The sequence below is a fragment of the Lactuca saligna genome, chromosome 5 (genome assembly GCF_052625555.1).
Source record: "Lactuca saligna cultivar CGN05327 chromosome 5, ASM5262555v1, whole genome shotgun sequence".
NCBI lineage: Eukaryota > Viridiplantae > Streptophyta > Magnoliopsida > Asterales > Asteraceae > Lactuca > Lactuca saligna.
This window is the reverse complement of record NC_136421.1, coordinates 256,633,031-256,652,710: the sequence shown is the minus strand read 5'-3', so window position 1 is coordinate 256,652,710 and position 19,680 is coordinate 256,633,031. Positions and strand designations below refer to the sequence as shown.

At 41.2% G+C, this 19,680-nt stretch overlaps 2 protein-coding genes across 3 annotated transcripts; one reads left to right on the top strand and one right to left on the bottom strand.

The window, feature by feature from the left end:
• The first annotated feature begins 13,817 nt into the window (after positions 1 to 13,817).
• ABC4 (UbiA prenyltransferase family protein) lies at positions 13,818 to 15,887 on the top strand. Of its 2 annotated transcripts, none has more exons than XM_078995738.1 (10): positions 13,818 to 13,945; positions 14,069 to 14,348; positions 14,432 to 14,535; positions 14,620 to 14,691; positions 14,768 to 14,906; positions 14,993 to 15,199; positions 15,280 to 15,318; positions 15,393 to 15,503; positions 15,579 to 15,644; positions 15,727 to 15,887. In XM_078995738.1, the coding sequence occupies exons 1-10, from the start codon at positions 13,902 to 13,904 to the stop codon at positions 15,859 to 15,861; spliced, it is 1,197 nt and encodes a 398-aa protein (XP_078851864.1). In that variant the 5' UTR covers positions 13,818 to 13,901; the 3' UTR covers positions 15,862 to 15,887. The 2 variants fall into 2 exon arrangements, with proteins under 2 accessions (XP_078851864.1, XP_078851863.1); XM_078995737.1 differs by having other exon boundaries at positions 13,840 to 13,945; positions 14,066 to 14,348.
• Positions 15,888 to 16,390: 503 nt separating this feature from the next.
• On the bottom strand, positions 16,391 to 18,883 carry LOC145047466 (dicarboxylate transporter 2.1, chloroplastic-like). Its single transcript, XM_078995736.1, has 4 exons — positions 17,868 to 18,883; positions 17,476 to 17,789; positions 16,940 to 17,388; positions 16,391 to 16,795 (listed from the first exon to the last, which is right to left on the bottom strand). Exons 1-4 carry the CDS (start codon positions 18,822 to 18,824, stop codon positions 16,680 to 16,682), a joined length of 1,836 nt encoding a protein of 611 aa, XP_078851862.1. The 5' UTR covers positions 18,825 to 18,883; the 3' UTR covers positions 16,391 to 16,679.
• Between the last annotated feature and the right edge of the window lie 797 nt (positions 18,884 to 19,680).

Below are 19,680 nucleotides of genomic sequence, written 5' to 3'. Positions count from 1 at the left end.
ACCGACCTAACAAGTCACAAGTGTAGCATCATCCTATATACCAGGATACCGACCTACAAGTCACTAACATATAAATCATGCAATAAACCCAAATACAAATCCAAAAAGGCCCGACATTGGTGCCTTCGACCCTGTTAGTATAGTGAGGATAACTCACCTCACAATGTCGATCTGAACCGGAATGTCAAACTCCCGAGATATGAATCCAAACACAAACACCTACAACCACCAATGATCCACTTCCATAAATACCCTAATTTATCAAAATACCCTTAGAAGTCAAGCGGTCAACCTTTGGTTAATGTCAAAGTCAACAGACAAGATCAACAGTCCATGTTGACCCAACTCATCGAGTGTAGCCCACTGACTCGTCGAGTTCTTCCAGAACTCAAGAAATCATGAAAACCCTAGCCGACTCGCCGAGTTTCTAGACAACTCGTTGAGTCCATGCGGTGTACAAATGTCGGGAAAAACCCTAACTAACTCGTTGAGTCATCTCACTGACTCGTTGAGTCCATGCAGGAACCAAAAACGGCCAATCTTCATCCGACTCGTCGAGTCCCTTCAGTCCACTTCTCATTCAGATGTTTTTAAGCTATCCCAAAGCTCCAAATTGTAGATCTAGCTTCCTAAGGCATAATTACCACCTAAAGTTGCAAACTTTACGTGCATGCAAGGTCTTAAAGACCAACACCAAGCTAAATGTAATAGCCCGAAATTTCAAGGTATTTATTTTTGGCTTATTTTTGGGAATTGTGAGTGGACTCGGCGAGTTGGAGCTCGAACTCGCCGAGTAGGATTGCGGATTTGGGCACGGGTTCGCGTCCGGACTCGACGAGTCCAAGGGTGGACTCAGCAGTCCACGCTGTGTGGTGAAACCTTAATTTCCGGGGTTTGAGACCTATTTAAAGGGCCTTATGGTCGTCATTTGTGCTCACCCAACCCTTAGAGAGAAACCCTTGAGTGCTTGAACGTTTTGAGAGAGAAAGGAAGCATTCTTTACCATTGTTTGTGTCATTTAGCAAAGAAGGAGAAGATTCTAGGCAAGAGGAAGTAAAGAAGGTTGCTATTCTGTGGATTTGAAGCTTATATCATCGATCTAGAGGAGGGCTATAGCTCGGGAGATCGAGCACTAGTGATTTCAGGATTCACGACTTATCGAGACACGCAAGGTGAGTCTTCTCACTATACTTTACCTTGATTAGGTAGCTAGAGTTATGTGATAGAGTATTTGTATGCTATGTATGTTATATGTTCTACTGCATTATTTCTATGTGATTTATGCTGTGCATGTTAACAGAGTTAGAACCTGAGGGTTCACAGAGTTTGGGTGCACGGACCCACAGAGTTATAGCCTCGAGTGGCTAATATGTGTTATATGTGGTATCTTGGGGAACTCACTAAGCTTTGTGCTTACAGTGTTTGATGTTATTTGTTTCAGGTACTAGTGACGATCGCGGGAAGGCGCCGGCTTGATCAGTACACACGCATGGGAGTTATGATTTGAGATCTTGGGATTTTGTATTTACTTGAATTGGATAATTAAATGTGGTTGTTTTCTGAATATTAAATGAATTATGTTTTATAAAAATTTGAAAATTTTGTTTTGAAATTTACGGTGTTACAATTTGGTATCAAAGCCTTGGTTTGAGGGATTCGGGTACACCTTCGGGAGTAATTGAACTGAAACTGAGGATTTGGAAAAATATTTTCAAAAGAAAATTAAACTTTTCTAAGAGTAAAATATTTTTAGAGAAATTCAAGGAAGAAACGTGTGTACGATCAGTCAGCGCCCGAACGGTGATTTCCCAAAATACCCTTATATTATATGTTTATGATGTATTCTCTTGCTAGAGTAGGCTAGGTATTCTTATTAGGACTAGAGTGCCCTGATTTGTGATGCCTTAGCCTAAGGAGACGTGAGTTGCTATGAGATGCTTGAGAGCGAATAGGTAGCAGCGAGGAGCTTATGAGAGATCTGTTAGAGAGTGATAGAGTACTTGGAATTTAGGATCCGAAGAGGAGGATTTGGGGTGTGTACTGAGACGATGTGGACAGTAGTATTGGGCCCGTACTACTGAAAGCACCGGGGCGGTGCACGGTCCAAGTAAGAATCTTCGGAATACCAAGGATCTAGGAGGGATGGGTTGTCGAGTGTGAGTATGCTCAAGCGGATTCTAATTATCGTATGTTGTATTTCAGAGGTTGATCATGGTGAGGACACGTCATATGCCGGAGGGTGTTGGGGCTAGTGATGAGGAGATCCAACAGATCATTCATGAGGAGGTGGCTGCGGTCATCAAGGCAGAGATACCAGAGATGTTCGGGTCTATTAAGACCGCGCTGATTGAGACCTTTGACGAGCGTTATGCCACTCTTTTCGAGGATGCGGTTGCGGCGGCCACTGCAGCTGTTGCTGCTGCTAGGCCGCAGGGTGGTGATGCATTGCTGTTCCGGGAGTTCAACAACACGAAACCACCAGAGTTTGATGGGACCCAGGACCCGGTGGAGACTATGAGATGGATTTCTGACATAGAGGGGTGTTTCTTCACTTGCTCATCTCCTGAGCATTTGAGAGTACGGTTCGCGCTGAACCAGCTTCACTTGGGAGCGAAGGACTGGTGGAAGTTTGTCACAACACACTTTTCGCCTGCTGAGCTTGCGGCAGTGACCTGGGAGAGGTTCACTTCCATGTTCCGAGATGAGTACGTTCCCCAGGTGGAGAGGGAGCATTTGGCCCAGGAGTTTCTGACCCTCAAGCAGGGCACGAAGTCTGTTATGGTGATCACCAGGATGTTTCACGAGAGGGCGATGTTCTGCCCTGAGCACGTGTCCACTGAGCAGGCACGTATGAGTCGATATTTGAGTATTTTGAGACGGGACATTTAGGAGTTCGTGGCGAACTCCTCATACCGGACATTTGCGGAGCTTCAGGAAAATGCCCGGAAAAGGGAGATCAAGCTAGAGACCCAGGCTAAGGAGGAGGCTGAGTCTCATGGGAGGGATCGACGACCGGCATAATTCCAGCCGGCAGCCAAGCGGGCCAAGCCCGCTGATCCCAAATCAGGGAGACAGAAGGGCCGCACTTGTGGAAAGTGCGGCAAGGGTCATGATGGAGTGTGTAGAGCGGGATCTTGCTACAAATGTGGCAAGGAGGTGCATATGGCCAAGAACTGCCCCAAGGGGTTTGCAGTATGTTTTTACTGCAACCAGACCGGACACCGGAAGGCGGAGTGTTCGCAGTTGCGGGGATCAGCTCCGGGAGCACCTCAGGGGTTTGCCCCTGCTGCCATCAGAGCTACCGGGAGTGGGCCAGTGAAGGCCAAGGCGCCAAGGGCACGTGGAAGAGCATTTCAGTTGACCGCGGAGGAGGTCCGCGCAACGCCCGATGTCGTGGCTGGTATGTATTCTTTCGTGTATTTATTATAATGTGGAAATATTATGCTTATATTATGTTATGCGTAGGTACTTTTCTTGTAAATTCTGTACCTGCCTTGGTATTATTTGACTCGGGTGCGAGTCGGTCCTTTGTATCTTTGGCTTTTAGTCAGCACATCAGTGTTAGTCGCGAGGCGCTGAGTCGGCCTCTGAGGGTTTCCATAGCTGACGAGAAGGCGATATATGCCACGAAGGTGATCCGTGGGTGCGTACTCGAGATTTTCGGTGTTGAGTTCCCGATTGATTTGGTTCCTATTGCCATGGGGGATGTTTGTGTCATCGTGGGCATGGACTGGTTGAGCAAGTTCGGTGCGGTTATCGACTGCGAGCGGCAGCTAGTGAACATACGAGACCCTAGTGGGGGATTTCTTACAGTGTACAGCGAGGGTACCCGTTCTGGATCAGCATTTTGTTCGGCTGCTAGGGTGAGGCAGTGTTTACAGCAGGGCTGTAAGGGTTTTGTGGCGTATGTGTCAGATACGCGAGTTGATTCCAGGAGGCCGAGGACGGTGGAGGAGGTTCCTATAGTGCGTGAGTTCCCGAATGTTTTTCCAGAGGAGTTTTTGGGGGTGCCTCCCATGAGGCAAGTAGAGTTCGGTATTGATTTGGTCCCGGGGGCCGCGCCTATCGCTAAGGTGCCTTATCGTCTTGCACCTCCAGAGATGCAAGAGTTATCCTCGCAGCTTCAAGAGCTGCTGGGGAAAGGGTTTATTCGGCCGAGTAGCTCGCCGTGGGGAGCGCCCATTCTGTTTGTAAAGAAGAAGGATGGTTCACACCGGATGTGCATTGATTACTGGGAGTTGAACAAGCTGACGGTCAAGAACCGTTACCCGTTGCCGAGGATCGACGATTTTTTCGACCAGTTGCAGGGAGCATCTTGGTTCTCCAAGATCGATTTGAGGTCTGGATACCATCAGGTGAGGGTACGAGATGAGGACGTCCAGAAGACAGCGTTTAGGACGCGTTATGGGCATTATGAGTTTGTGGTGATGCCTTTCGGGCTTACCAATGCTCCGGCAGTGTTCATGGATCTCATGAACCGGGTATGCAGGACGATGTTGGATCGGTCAGTGATCATATTTATTGATGACATTTTGGTATATTCGAGATCTAGGAAGCAGCATGAGGAGCATTTGAGGGAGATCCCCGGAGTTCTGAGATCAGAGAGGCATTATGCCAAATTCTCCAAGTGTGAAATCTGGTTGCGAGAGGTCCAGTTCCTAGGACATCTTGTTAACCAGGATGGGATATTGGTCGATCCGGCCAAAGTGGAGGCAGTGATGAGTTGGGAGGTGCCGAGGTCACCCTCCGAGATCAGGAGTTTTCTAGGGTTGGCTGGTTATTATCGGAGATTTATCAGGGATTTCTCTAAGATCACAGTGCCACTCACTAGGTTGACCCAGAAGGGTGTTGCTTTTTCATGGGACCCCGAGCAGCAGGCCTCCTTTGAGACGCTTCACCAAAGGTTATGCGAGGCCCCCGTATTAGCCCTCCCGGAGGGAATGGAGAACTTTGTTGTATAGTGGGATGCATCGATTTTGGGGTTGGGAGCGGTACTGATGCAGAGAGGGCATGTGATAGCGGATGCATCGAGGCAGTTGAAGCCTCATGAGTCGAGGTATCCCACCCATGACCTAGAGTTGGGGGCAGTGGTGTTCGTCCTCAAGATTTGGCGCCATTATTTGTATGGGGTTCGGTGTACGATATACACGGACCATAAGAGTCTGAAGTATTTGATGGATCAGCCCAACCTAAATATGCGGCAGAGGAGGTGGTTGGATGTGGTTAAGGATTATGATTGTGAGATCCTGTACCATCCGGGCAGGGCTAATGTGGTAGCCGACGCCCTGAGTCGTCGGGCGGAGAGTGCCCCGTTGCGAGGTGTATGTTTACGTTTGAACGTGATGACTCTGGTGTTGGACACCATTCGAGGAGCACAGGCTGAGGCAGTGAGGTCGGAAAACCAGAAGAGAAAGCGAGTTGTTGGATTGGTATCGGAGTTCGTTACCAATGGTCGGGGGCTTATGACTTTTTAGGGGTGTATTTGGGTACCGTTCGTGGGAGGTACGCGTGCCATTTTGATGGAAGAGGCTCATCGGTCGAAATTCTCGATCCATCCCGGGGCCACTAAGATGTATTTGGATTTGAGGAAGGAGTATTGGTGGCCCTGTATGAAGAGAGATGTTGCGTGGTTCATTGAGAGGTGCTTAACCTGCCGTATGGTTAAGGCCGAACATCAGAGGCCGCATGGTAAGTTGCAGCCATTGGAGGTTCCCGAATGGAAGTGGGAACAGATCACCATGGATTTCATCACCAAATTGCCAAGGACTGCTCGGGGAGTTGATGCAATTTGGGTGATTATGGACAGGTTGACGAAGAGCGCTCACTTCCTTGCCATCAGTGAGAGTTCTTCCGCAGAGAAGTTAGCAGAGATATATGTGAGGGAAGTGGTATCTTGGCATGGGGTGCCGATCTCGATTGTCTCCGACCGGGATGTGCGTTTCACTTCTAGGTTCTAGAAGAAGTTCCAAGAGGAGTTGGGTACTAGGCTGCATTTTAGTACTGCATATCACCCCCCAGACAGACGGACAGAGTGAGCGGATGATTCAGACCCTCGAGGACATGCTCTGAGCATGTGTATTAGATTTCAGGGGAAGTTGGGATACGTATTTGCCGTTGGCCGAGTTTTCTTACAACAACAGCCATCATTCGAGCATCGGTATGCCACCCTTTGAGTTGTTGTATGGGAGGAAGTGTCGGACCCCCATTTGCTGGGGAGAAGTCGGGCAACGTGTTATGGGAAACACGGAGATAGTGCTTCAGACGACATAGCAGATCCAGCAGGTCAGACAGAGGTTACTGAATGCTCAGAGTCAACAGAAGAGTTATGCGGATAGACGTCGGTCCGAACTTGAGTTCTAGGTCGGTAATTTTGTGCTCCTGAAGGTCTCCCTTGGAAGGGAGTGATCCGATTCAGGAAGAGGGGCAAGTTGGGGCCTCGATATAGCGGACCATTTCGGGTAGTCGCGAGGGTAGGTAGGGTAGCCTATCGCTTGGATTTGCCAGCATAGTGGGGGCAGATTCACGACACTTTCCATGTGTTGCAATTGCGGAAGTGTATAGTCAATGAGTCGGCAGTGGTTCCATTAGATGATATTTAGGTGGATGCGAGCCTGAATTATGCTGAGAGACTAGTGGCCATCAGAGATCGGAAAATCAAAGTTCTGAGGAACAAGGAGGTACCTTTGGTTTTGGTTCAGTGGCAGCACCGGAAGGGGTCCAAGATGACGTGGGAACCGGAGCGTGAGATGCGAGAGCAGCATCCGGAGTTATTTGCAGAATGAGACTTCGAGGGCGAAGTCTAGTTCTAGTGGGGGAGAATTGTAACAGGCCGGAATTTCTAGGTATTTATTTATGGCTTATTTTTGGGAATTGTGAGTGGACTCGGCGAGTTGGAGCTTGAACTCGCCGAGTAGGATCGCGGATTTGGGCACGGGTTCCCGTTCGGACTCGACGAGTCCAAGGGTGGACTCGGCGAGTCCACGTTGTGTGGTGAAACCCTAATTTCTGGGGTTTGAGACCTATTTAAAGGGCCTTATGGCCGTCATTTGTGCTCACCCAACCCTTAAAGAGAAACCCTTGAGTGCTTGAAGGTTTTGAGAGAGAAAGGAAGCATTCTTAACCATTGTTTGTGTCATTTAGCAAAGAAGGAGAAGAGTCTAGGCAAGAGTAAGCAAAGGAGGTTGTTATTCTGTGGATTTGAAGCTTATATCATCGATCTAGAGGAGGACTATAGCTCGGGAGATCGAGCACTAGTGATTTCAGGATTCACGACTTATCGAGACACGCGAGGTGAGTCTTCTCACTATACTTTACCTTGAGTAGGTAGCCAGAGTTATGTGATATAGTATTTGTATGCTATGTATGTTATATGTTGTATTGCATTATTTCTATGTGATTTATGTTGTGCATGTTTACAGAGTTAGAACCTGAGGGTTCACAGAGTTTGGGTGCACAGACCCACAGAGTTATAGCCCCGAGTGGCTAATATGTATTATATGTGGTATCTTGGGGAACTCACTAAGCTTTGTGCTTACAGTGTTTGATGTTATTTGTTTCAGGTACTAGTGACGATCGCGGGAAGGCGCCGGCTTGATCAGTACACACGCATGGGAGTTATGATTTGAGATCTTGGGATTTTGTATTTACTTGAATTGGATAATAAAATGTTGTTGTTTTCTGAATATTAAATGAATTATGTTTTATAAAAATTTGAAAATTTTGTTTTGAAATTTACGGTGTTACACTAAAGAAGGAGTTTTAGGTAAAGAAAAGGCCATAACTTGCTAAAGACTTAGAACTTTATAACTATAAGGGGCTAGAAGAGTCCAGATTTAAAGTTACAACTTTAGATCATGCCCAAAACTAGAATAACTCCACAACGAACTAGAAATAGACCTAAACCTTTGCATGAAGATATCTAACTAGAGAGAAGCCAAGGTAACAACTTGTTACCTTCAAGTTGATGCTAAAATGAAGTAGAAATCAGATACGCAAGCTTCTCTTTGCTCCAAACTTCTTAGGCTTCAAGCTCTCTTCACAAAATCCACATTCCAAGCTTCTTAACACATAAAAATGGAGAGTAAACGCAATTAGGGTTTTATGAGCTCAAGGGGGCGGTAAGGGAGGAGGGGGAAGAGGGAGGCTAATGACCATTTAAATAGGGTGTAAAACCCTCGAAATTAGGGCTTTCTCATTCAGCTCCTACTCGTTGAGTTAGGGTCCTCCGACTCGTCGAGTAGACCTCATAAATCATGCGGGCTGACTAATCTCTACACGAAGAGTTTGGGCCTCCAACTCATCGATTAGGCTTCTTTAATTTCATGAAATCCCTAAAATCTTATTCTCGGAAATCGGGATGTTACAAACCCGCTGACCGACCTCGCGCCCAACAAATCGGGGTCCTACACTTCCTCTCATAAAGCATCTTGAAAGGAGGTCGATCAATGTTGAGTTGATAATTGTTGTTATACAAAAATTTCGCTAACGGAAGATACATATCCCAACTCCCACCAAAATCCAGAACACGCGCCCACAAAATATCCTCAAGGGTATGAATCATCCGCTCACTCTGGCCATCGATATGCGAATGGAATGTTGTGCTGAAATGGAGACGAGTGCCCAACTCATCATGAAACTTCTTCAAAAACCTGGAAGTAAATCGGACATCTCTGTTAAAAACCACTGATACCGGCACCCCATGAAGTATCACAACTTCCCTGATATAAATCTCAGCCAACTTCTCTGCAAATATACTCTCCTGAATTGGGATTAAATGCATGTTATTTATCAAACGATTCATGATGACCCAAATCGTATCCACTCTGCGTGTAGACCGGGGTAGCTTCGTGATAAAATCCTTGGTAATATCTTCCCATTTCCATACGGGAATCTCCAACGGCTTCATCTTGTCGTGAGGATGTTGATGCTCGACCTTGATATTCCTGCAAGTCAAGCACCGCTCTACGTACCAGGCCACCTCCCACTTCATGTAGGGCCACCAATAATCAAGACGAAGATCCCTATACATCTTCGTCGCCCCGGGACGAATGGAGAACCTCGAATTGTGAGCCTCTTTCATCAGAATTTGACGTACACTGCCCGAATATGGAACCCAAACTCACTAATGCAGAGTCAAAAATTCATGGCTATCATAATCGAAGGAATCCACCTGACCCATAATACGCTCACTCTTTCGGTGTCCTTCCTTAATAGCCTCGACATGTTCCTTATGAATCCGATCCAACAATGGAGTGATCACGGTTATCCTCAAACATATGTATTTGATCGGATCTGCGATCGTCTTACGGCCGAGAGCATCGGCCACCACAATGGCCTTCCCCGGGTGATAAAGGATCTCGCAATCATAATCTTTCAACACATCCAACCATCGACGCTGCCTCATATCCAAATTTGGTTGATCAATCAAGTAACTCAGGCTCTTGGGATCCATGTAAATAGTACAACGGACCCCATAAAGGTAATGTCGCCAAATCTTAAGGGCGAAAACCACGACCCCCAACTCCAAATCATCCATCAGATAATTCACCTCATGAGGCTTCAGCTGCCTCGAAGCATAAGCGATCACGCGACCCCTCGCACACAATAAACCACAAAACCATCAACACCCTCCGACAGGGTTAGAATCGACACCTCGCACAACCGATGTATCAAAGTCTTGAAATTTTCTTTTTGTTCAGGCCCCCAACTAAATGTAAGCGTCCTCTTTGTCAATCGGGTCAATGGAACAGCTATCTTGGAGAAATCCTAGACGAATCTCCGATAATAACCTGATAAACCAAGAAAACTTCAAATCTCAGATGGAGACCTCGGAACCTCCCACTGCATCATGGCCTCAACCTTGGCCGGATCGACCAGGATACCATTCTGGTTGACAAGGTGCCCCAGAAACTACACCTCCCACAACCAGAACTCACACTTGGAGAACTTTGTGAAAAGTCTCTCCCTCCTCAAAGTCTCCAGCACTTCCCTCAAGTGCTCCTCATGCTGCTCCTGAGTCTTGGAATAAACCCAAATATCATCAATGAATACAATCACAGACCGATCCAGCATCGGCCTGGACACGCGGTTTATGAGATCCATGAATGCGGTTGGATCATTAGTAAGCCCGAAAGGCATCACCACGAACTCGTAATGACCATAATGAGTCCGGAAAGTTGTCTTATGCACATCCTCATCCCTAACCCGCATATATTGATAACCCAATTGTAAATCAATCTTGGAAAACCAAGATGCACCCTGAAGCTGGTAAAAAAGATCATCAATCATCGGGAGTGGATAACGGTTCTTCACTGTTATCTTATTTAGCTCCAAGTAGTCGATGCACATACATTGAGACCTATCCTTCTTTTTCACGTACAAGATCGGTGTTCCCCAAGGTGAACTGCTCGGTTGAATGAAACCCTTGTCTAACAGCTCCTACAACTGTGTGGACAACTCATATCCTTCTACTTCACTAACTCTCCCCCACTTGGGGTCTGAATCTGTACCAACTGTTGCTGATAATCGATCACTGCCCCATTAGGGATCAACCAATCCATGCCCACGATAACCTTATTCCCACACAATGAAATGGGAACAAAATCTACCAAATACTGCTCACTGAACAATTGAAGAGTACAACCTTGATGAACTCTCGCAGCCCGAACATGCCTATAATAAACAATCTCAACATCAAGAGGACAATCCAGCTCCCCCGGAGCTCCATTAAATCTCTTGCAAAGCGCAAGCGATACAAAGGATCGGGTAGCCCCCAAATCAAACAATACCAATGCAAAAATATTGTTCACAAGGAACGGTCCTAAAATAAAACACATAAATATAAGCAAGAAATTCAAATAGTTAAAGAGATAAGGAGAAGATACATACTTATCACTATGTCGAGAGCTGCACGCACCTCCTCGGTTGTCAACTGGAAAGCCCTGCTCTTTACCATAGGCATGTCGGCCCCGCCCTGGAGGCCGTCAGTAATCCGTAGAGTTGCAGGAACGGGTGCTGACACTAGTCCTGCAGCACGCAAACTCAGATAATGGGCCTTCTTGTGTCCCCTCTGATTGAAAGAAAACAAATCAGATCAAATCTCGGGGTGGTGGTAGCAGTATAATCCCTACTATAATGACCCGTCTGGCCGCACTTGAAGCAGCCAGAACCACCAACCATGCATGGTCCCTCGTACGCCCCACACTTGCCACAACAGCTCCGACCCTTATAACCTCTCGATCTAGACTCAGATACATTGGACCTCTTGCCAATACCCTCAGCATTCGGCACTCTTCTTCTCCATTTTCCGAGCTCGCGCTATCATATACTTTCTTTATAATATTTTAAAATACATTCGATTAAAAGTAGTCGTATTAAAGTGTAAAAAAAATAACAAATTTATGTCAAAGCATATAGATTGATGGAATTTTTTATAAATCTTCTTTTACCTTTCTATTAAAAGGCTATAAACTACTTTTATAATTTTTATATATTACTTTTTTAACTCGTTCTTATAAGTAGTTTAAACCTTTCTACACTATTATTGAGTTTTCATATGTTTATATGATCTTTTTCAAATTGAAAGTACTTCAAAATTTTACAAAGAAAGTATACGAAATTGTAAAAAATTATGAAACATTTTGAAAACGTTAAAAAGGAAGTTGAAAAAGGGTTATATATATATATATATATATATATATATATATATATATATATATATATATATATATATATATATATATATATATATATATATATATATATATATATATATATGAAAGCGTTTAAAAAAACAATTATTAAAAAAAAGTTTAAAATTTTAAGATTTTAGAAAAGCTTGTATAACAAATTATAAAAATATAAAAACTTATAACGTTTGAATTTTATTTATAAAAAATTATAAAAGATTTTTTTTTAAAGTTGTAAATATATAATATAGAAAGTTGTAAATCCTTTCTAATAAATAAATATTTTTTGTCACTTGTTACATTCTCATTCAATTTGTCAAATGTCATTTTATGATTATTTTGAATTAATTTTTTTCCACGTGTTATTTTATGAATTTTTCTATTTTATTAAACTTCATATAATATTTTAATGTAATGATTACAATAAATATAGTAATAAATTGATATAAATTTTATTAATAAACTTACATTTTAATTTCAAAATTCCTAAAATTAAAGTTCATTATTTTCTTTTCTTTATTTAAATTATTTATTTAAGGTTGTGTTTGGCGCGCCATAGCTAGCTGATAAACTAGTTTATTTTTCGAGTTTTTTTAAATGGTCATAGCAAGCCAAAAAGTAGCTAATAAGCTAGTTTTTTAGAAAACTACTTTGAGTAGCTTTTTAGGAGCTTTTTAAAAATTCCCCAAATATACCATTATTTAATTACAAAAAACTTATTCTTCTAAATGTGTTTTTAGGTCATATTATATCTTTCAGCTTGCTTATCAGTTAGTTTTTATCAAATATTATTTTTCGTCAGCTAATTTTTCAGTTATCAGCTAATCTATCAAACATAACCTAAATTTAAAAGATAAAAAATATTTTTATTATTATAATTCATTATGTTTCTTATTTGAATCTAAAATTCTCAAATATTTTTGATCTTTATATTTATTTATATTTATTACTAGTCTCACAACTAGTAATTTATAATTTTTTAACAAATTATAAGATTCATTATGCACTTCCCTAGCATAATTTTTTCATTTTCGTAGGTCAAATTTGTGTTTTTCTTAAAATGGGTATTGTTTTGGCGATTACCGTATGCCAATTTAACACGTGAAGCCTTTGTGGCTTAATTATTGTGTTTTTCTCCTTGTTAAGCACAACATATGAAACCGCAAAATGTGTTTAATTGTTTTTAAACAATAATTTAGTTTTCAACATTATTTTTTGTGACTCTCCCCCAAATGATTGTTCGCATTTGCATGTAGTAGGTTTTCTAGCCCCTTACTTATATTTCAATTTTTCTTAGTTTGATGGCAACTCAACACAACCAACATGCAATATGTCACAATATATAATGTCTAAAACAATATTTTCGATCATATATTAGTCGACCTAGTTCTTATTATAAATTTTGAACTAGTTTTCATGATGTTTCTCAAATAAGTCATTTTGATGATTTTCGAACAAGTTAATTTTCAAAGAAGTTCTATTCAAGATTTTTGAACGAACTGATATGAAGATTTCTTTTAAATGCTTTGAATGTTTTATAAATGATATGAATACTACTAACATATAATAAAAAAACTTACCCAACAACTCAAACTTCTTTGTATATTCTTTCGACAATCTTCTTCATTTTTTTCGAACTTTTTTTATTTCTTTTGAACAAATTTTTTTGCAAAATGGGTACCTCTTTAATGAAAATTTCAACCTTTAAATAGGGTACCCTAAAAATTGAGTTCGAAAATACCTTTTTTTGAATATGGTGGCCATTTGAAAATTTGCAAAATATGTTTAGCAAAATATGGTCATTTGGATAAACATTCCATAGTTCTTTTTTTTTCTTTGTAAAGTATCCTTTGATGTCATGCTCTTTTTGAAAGGTTTACATGTTAGCATTTTAATTATGCATTGCATACATGATGTGTATGTGTATGATTGAATGTATTGGAAGCAAAATATATTTAGGGTGTGCCCAAGCATACATAGAATTATTGTATGTATATCAATTGCATTGGTTAATTGTGAATAAGGTGTAGACCAAAATAATCTTTTAATTATCATTGCCAGAATCCAAACCACCTGGGCCTATTTAAATTTAGTCCAAAGTACAGGGAGTCTAAGTGTAAAATAACCTTATCCTCACCTTCCACCATAGAGAAAATGTATGTGGTGGGGGTAGCAGCTTGCTAAAAATGATGCTCATTTTCTGCAAGCAAGGCTATGGGTTGTGGCCTTCATCTCCATAACACCCCGAATTTCACCAGGCATGTTCCACCTCCTGTACTTGTTTTTCTCTCACACTACTACACTGTGCAATCGTGTGCTTATTCTTGAAATACTATTTCAATAGTGAATTACGTATATATAATCATTTTCCGTTTCAGTAGGGTTTACCCCATAGTTTCATTATCGGGTAGCTTAATAACTTCATCATGGTGTTGTGGCCTTCATCTCCATAACACCCCGAACTTCAATGGGACTCATATAAAACGCTTGACGCTCTATCGAGAAAGAAGAAGAAGAAGTCAACCAACTCCCATCAAAAGTCAAGCAGATGATCCCACCACCATTTCTGTTCATGCTCATGAAGATGAGATACCTAAAGCAATATTAGTATGGAGAGCAATCAAATTACCAATCTATTCCGTTGCACTGGTTCCCTTGACCGTAAGTTGCTGTTGTTCCAAGAAGTTGCATTCTTCCTGCACTCCAACTGCTCGATGAAATGACATCACATCCTTTCTAAATAGGTTGGAACTGCAGCAGCTTATCTGCAGACAGGCTTGTTTTCAGCTAAGCAATATGTTCTTCTTTTGGCTTCATCAGTTCTTATAATCACTTGGCTCAATTTAAGGTAACAACACCACCACCTAATTCATGAAAACCTTTTTCTCTTATATATAGCAACTGCATTCATGTTCCTGTATCATCTGTGCAGCAACGATGTATATGATTTTGATACAGGAGCAGATATAAACAAGAAAGAATCTGTTGTTAACATGATCAGCAGGTAGATTACAATTCTCTCTCTCTCTCTCTCTCTACATCTTTCTCTCACTAAATTTCTGTGTATCATGCCTATGCAGCCGATCCTTGACCCTGACTACTGCTTTGGCATTTCTTGTTTTGGGGTGTATGGGGCTTCTTTGGGCATCCATGGAAGCTGGAAGTGTGAGATCAATTTTGCTGCTGGTTTCTGCAATCACTTGTGGATACATATATCAGGTACTAATTCAACACCTAAAACTGAAAGCTCCCAAAATGCATTTTAACAACATTGTCCCTAAAAGGCTATAACTAATCCCTTACAGTGTCCACCTTTTCGGTTGAGTTACCATGGTTTGGGAGAACCGTTGTGCTTTGCAGCATTCGGTCCGTTTGCAACCACAGCATTTTACTTGTTGCAGGGTGGTGGCATAAGGGCGGAGATGCTACCAATAACCACCACAATTCTATCTGCTTCACTCCTTGTTGGCATTACCACATCTCTTATTCTTTTTTGTAGTCATTTTCACCAGGTATTGTTTTCTTTTCTTTTTTTGCATTGTTATCTTCATCTTTCTTAGTCCTCTGAAGTTTTCTTTATTTGAAAATTCAGATTGCAGGAGATAAGGCTGTAGGAAAGCTCTCTCCACTAGTAAGTAGTTAGTGCCTTTTTATCACTCACTCAGTATCCTTTCAAAAAAAAGTCAATGGTTTGACTTTATACAGGTGAGGATTGGCACAGAAACAGGTTCAAATGTGGTGAAAGTGGCTGTGATTTCTCTCTATTCACTTTTGGTTCTTCTTGGCATATGCAAAGCTCTTCCAATTACTTCCATTGTAAGTTTTCAAAATGAGCATTGCTGTTTCTTACACTTAATCTTATGAAAAACTGAGATGAAGTTTGTGGTTTAGGTTTTGTGTGCACTTACAGTACCCATGGGAAGGATTGTGGTCAGCTTTGTTGAGGATAACCACCAGGTTAGTTAGTTACAAAATCACAGAAAAAGTATTGAGAAATTAACGAAGTGGTTTAAAAGATTTATTTATTTTTTTATTACAGGATAAAACGAAGATATTTATGGCAAAATATTTCTGTGTTCGATTGCATGGGTTATTTGGAGCTGCTTTAGCTGTTGGAATGGTAGCAGCTAGGATCATAACAAGAAATAATGTACCCCAACCATTAATTTCTTAATTAAAATATTAAAACTTTTTCTACAAGTGTTACCTGAGATATGAGTGAATGTCCAACGGCTTTTAATTTAACCTCTTATGTTTATAATTATAAGATTGAAGAAACTCCAACAATGACTTAATAAGATAATGTGTAGTATTATTTTTAATTGTTAGAGGATATTTTAGCATTTAACTAATAGTTCGATGTTACATGTTAACCATGTATAAGAGGTGATTTGAGTAATTTTATAACAATACTATAAATGAAATTCAAATAAAATAAGTGGAGTTTGGTACGAATGAATCGAGGAATAAATGGAATGATTCATTTTATCGTAATGAAAAAGATGTTTGTTTTGTTTGAAGGCATGGAATGACGTATTCTTGAAATAACATGATTTTTTTTTCAATGTTTACATTGAGGGTGTTTTTGTCATTCCATCATTGAACAGAAAGAAAAGTGCAATATAATTATGTACCAACTTGTAGTAAATTTTAATGCTTAATTAAAGTCCAAATTTATTTTCTGTAAGGAAAAAGCTCATTGATTATAATTAAATCATGTATATGGTAAGAGTTAAACTCATATACATTGTGTTTATAATATAATATAAAAAGTTTGTATCAGAATTTATTTCCATCTTACATTCCAACCAAATACGACCATGAAACGTAATGACTCGTTTCATTACCTTGTTTATTCTTTTATTTTGTCCATTCCATTCTTTCGTCATTCCATTCCATTCTTGCGTCATTCCATTCCATCTGACCAACGGAAACAAATACATATATACAAAACAAAAATATCTACTTACATAGTTACATTGAACTTGAGAATCAATATAGCCCCAAAAACTTCCACCAAAAACCACCAACAACCCCCCATATCACACCATTAACACACGCCATAACAAACCCAATTCTGAATATATCCGGGAGGTCTACATAACCAGCTGTCGACACCAAAAATAAATAAACAAATATCAGTCCGAATTCATTCATGAGAAACAATTCACAATGGAACTGAAACTCTCACACACTGTAGCTGCTGAGATTCAAACTCTGACACTAATAAGTTTGAGGAAACAAAAACACACCTCCAAAGTAGACGGCAGCCTGGCCGCTACTATAATGTGTTAACGCGCCAAATAAGTTTGTATTAAAAGCAAGAACAAGTGCAGCCATCACCCCCGGCACCCCGGCTGCCAAGTGCATGGCTAGAAAAGCGGAATATAAGGCTCCCACGTGACCTGTTTGACTTGCAAACATGTAGTGAATCAAGAAGTAAGCTGCTTGAAGAACACAAAAAGCTAAAGGCCAACTTAATGAGAAAGATTGCAGAGAATTAGCAACATAATTTGATATCCATGTTACTATTCCAAAGTTGGTCAATTGACTAGCCATGCCCACAAGCACTGCAAACCAAGCTAAAGTGTCCCATGCCGATTTTTCATTTAAGCAGTCTTCCCATTCAAGCACTCCTAACAACAAAAGTATTGATAAACTCAGCATTGCTGTTACAACACTTGATATCCCTATTGCATCCCTGTTTAAAATATTGATAAATAGTGAATGTCACTAAGTAGTAATCAACTTTCTCATTTGACACTAAATAGAAAATTTTAGGGCATACCCAAATACCCATAGAGAGACAGCTAGAAGCATGGTGAAGATCATCACCCATTCATTAGTTGTGATTGGACCCATAAGCTCGAGCTTTTTGGCAGCCATGGCAGGGGCGTCTGGTGTATCTTTGGTTTCCGGAGGGTAAAGTTTGTATAATATATATGGAGTAAGTAGAAGAGAAGAAAAAGCAGGTACACTCGCCGCCGTGAACCAAGAAAGCCATGGGTCTGCGACCACTACCCCGAGTTCCTCCGCTAATTGCAGACATAAGAGATTTTGTGCGGCGGCGGTGAGGAAAAGAGCGCTAGAATTACTAGTACACTGTTAGAAAAGACGACCAGATTTCAAATTGAATGCAAATACGATCAAATGAATTTAAGATTTTAGTCATGGAGGAACCTGGAACTGTGACTGAATGAGATAAGAGCCAAGCTTCTTCGAAGAGGGGTCGTTGGGTTTACTCCCGGCTGACAGGGACAACGATTTAATAATCGGCAAGAAAACGCCACCGGCCCTGGCGGTGGTACTAGGCATCGCCGGAGCAATCAGAGCCTCGCTTAACGTCAACCCGTAAGACAACCCTAATGTACTCTTCCCTAACCATTTGACGAAATAGGTCGCGATTCTTTCACCTAATCCAGTCTTAACGAACCCACGAGCGAAAAAGAAGGAAATCACAATCAACCAAATCACTTCATTGGTGAAAGCACTGAACGCCGTTGAGAATGTTAAGGTTTTGGTTACGATGGTGGTGGTGAGGCCTAGGAAAGCCCAAGCGCCGACTGGCAATGGCGATAAAACGAGCCCGGCGATGGTGGAGAGGAATATAGAGAAGAGTTGCCATGCTTCAGGCGTGACTTCATCGGGCTGTGGGATGAAGAAACGTACGATTAAGCCAACTCCTAGTGAGAGTACTAAAGGTACGATCTTTGCGCCTTGTAATTGGAATTTTGGGGATTCTATGATCGAATTGTCATCATTCGACGACGATGCTGAAAAGGGTCTGATGGGTATCGGGAGTGGAGTAAGGATGGAGGGATTGGATTTGGAGGTGGTGAAAAGGAAGAGACGGTGAGGAGTGGAGGTGATTGGTGGTGGTAATGATCGGAGGAGGGGAAGAAAGGTGCGTTTTGCGGTGGGGCAAATGAGGGGCGATGGACGGAATTCGAAGTGTAAGGAGGCTCGTGAAGATGGGGAGACTACAGCGGAGTAAACTGCAGAGCTCCCCATAACCAATTGGAGAAGAAAATGGCGGAAATTTTGAAATTGATTTATAGAATTGAAAGGCGAGTGTGTGTGATTCACCGGAACTACGAACTGAATCCGCCACATATTCTGTTTGGAGCTACATGACATGAGAGGAGGGTGAATTGCGTAATTTGTGAATGGTCCACCATTTCACCATTGGAAGTAGAAGACGCTCGTGGTAAAATGGGTAAGGAGCATGTGTGGCTGTGCATGGTCACCTTTCAATGTCTTGTATGGTCCGCATGCCAAGATATGACATCCTTTTTCCAACATTATTAAAATAGTAAAGTGCAAAATTAGTCCCTGTCGTTATGGGATTGAAGAGTACCAAAGAATTAGCGAAAGCCTTGAAAAAAATCCAAGAAATCTTTCATCCAATGTTCTTTCCAGGGAAAATGAATCACTGAATGAAATCTTCAAATGTAGACACAATGAATCTCTATTCCTCTGTTGGATTTGGGTTTAATTTCAATAATCCAAAAACAAAATCTAAGGTTTTTAATAAATCGTTGCAGGTATAGATTTAGGAAAATGCGTTTGTAGGTTTAAATAATTAAATTATTGTTATTCATTATAAGTTCAGATTTATTATACTAGATCAAAAAAGTTGCTAAATTTGTATCATTGGCTCTTGATTGACATTTCTAACAACATTATTTTTGCCATTACTAGGGACATATGCAATCTCAATATATATGATAATATGAATGTATTAACTACTATCATTATCAAACCACTTATTAGGTGTGGTGATTTGGTAAAGTAAATGGAAATCCATGACATGATAAATAACCTCATGTTCAGTAGAAGATTAGTCGGAGCTCACCTAAAAGAATCCTAGATAGGAAAGTTCCTCATAAAAAAACTAGTATCATTATCAGACATAAAATTAAACGTCATATTCGACTTTTTATTTTTATTTATCTATTGAAATCATAAAATTAAAATTATTATTAATTCAGAC

Coding starts and splice junctions, on each gene's coding strand:
- ABC4 (XM_078995737.1), top strand. CDS start 13,902: ATGGGTTGTGGCCTTCATCTCCATAACACCCCGAATTTCACCAG. Junction 14,536..14,619: donor ATCACTTGGCTCAATTTAAG/GTAACAACACCA, acceptor TCATCTGTGCAG/CAACGATGTATATGATTTTG. Junction 14,907..14,992: donor CTTGTGGATACATATATCAG/GTACTAATTCAA, acceptor AATCCCTTACAG/TGTCCACCTTTTCGGTTGAG.
- LOC145047466 (XM_078995736.1), bottom strand. CDS start 18,824: ATGTCATGTAGCTCCAAACAGAATATGTGGCGGATTCAGTTCGTAGTT. Junction 17,790..17,867: donor TCATTCAGTCACAGTTCCAG/GTTCCTCCATGA, acceptor CTTTTCTAACAG/TGTACTAGTAATTCTAGCGC. Junction 16,796..16,939: donor GGCTGCCGTCTACTTTGGAG/GTGTGTTTTTGT, acceptor TGGTGTCGACAG/CTGGTTATGTAGACCTCCCG.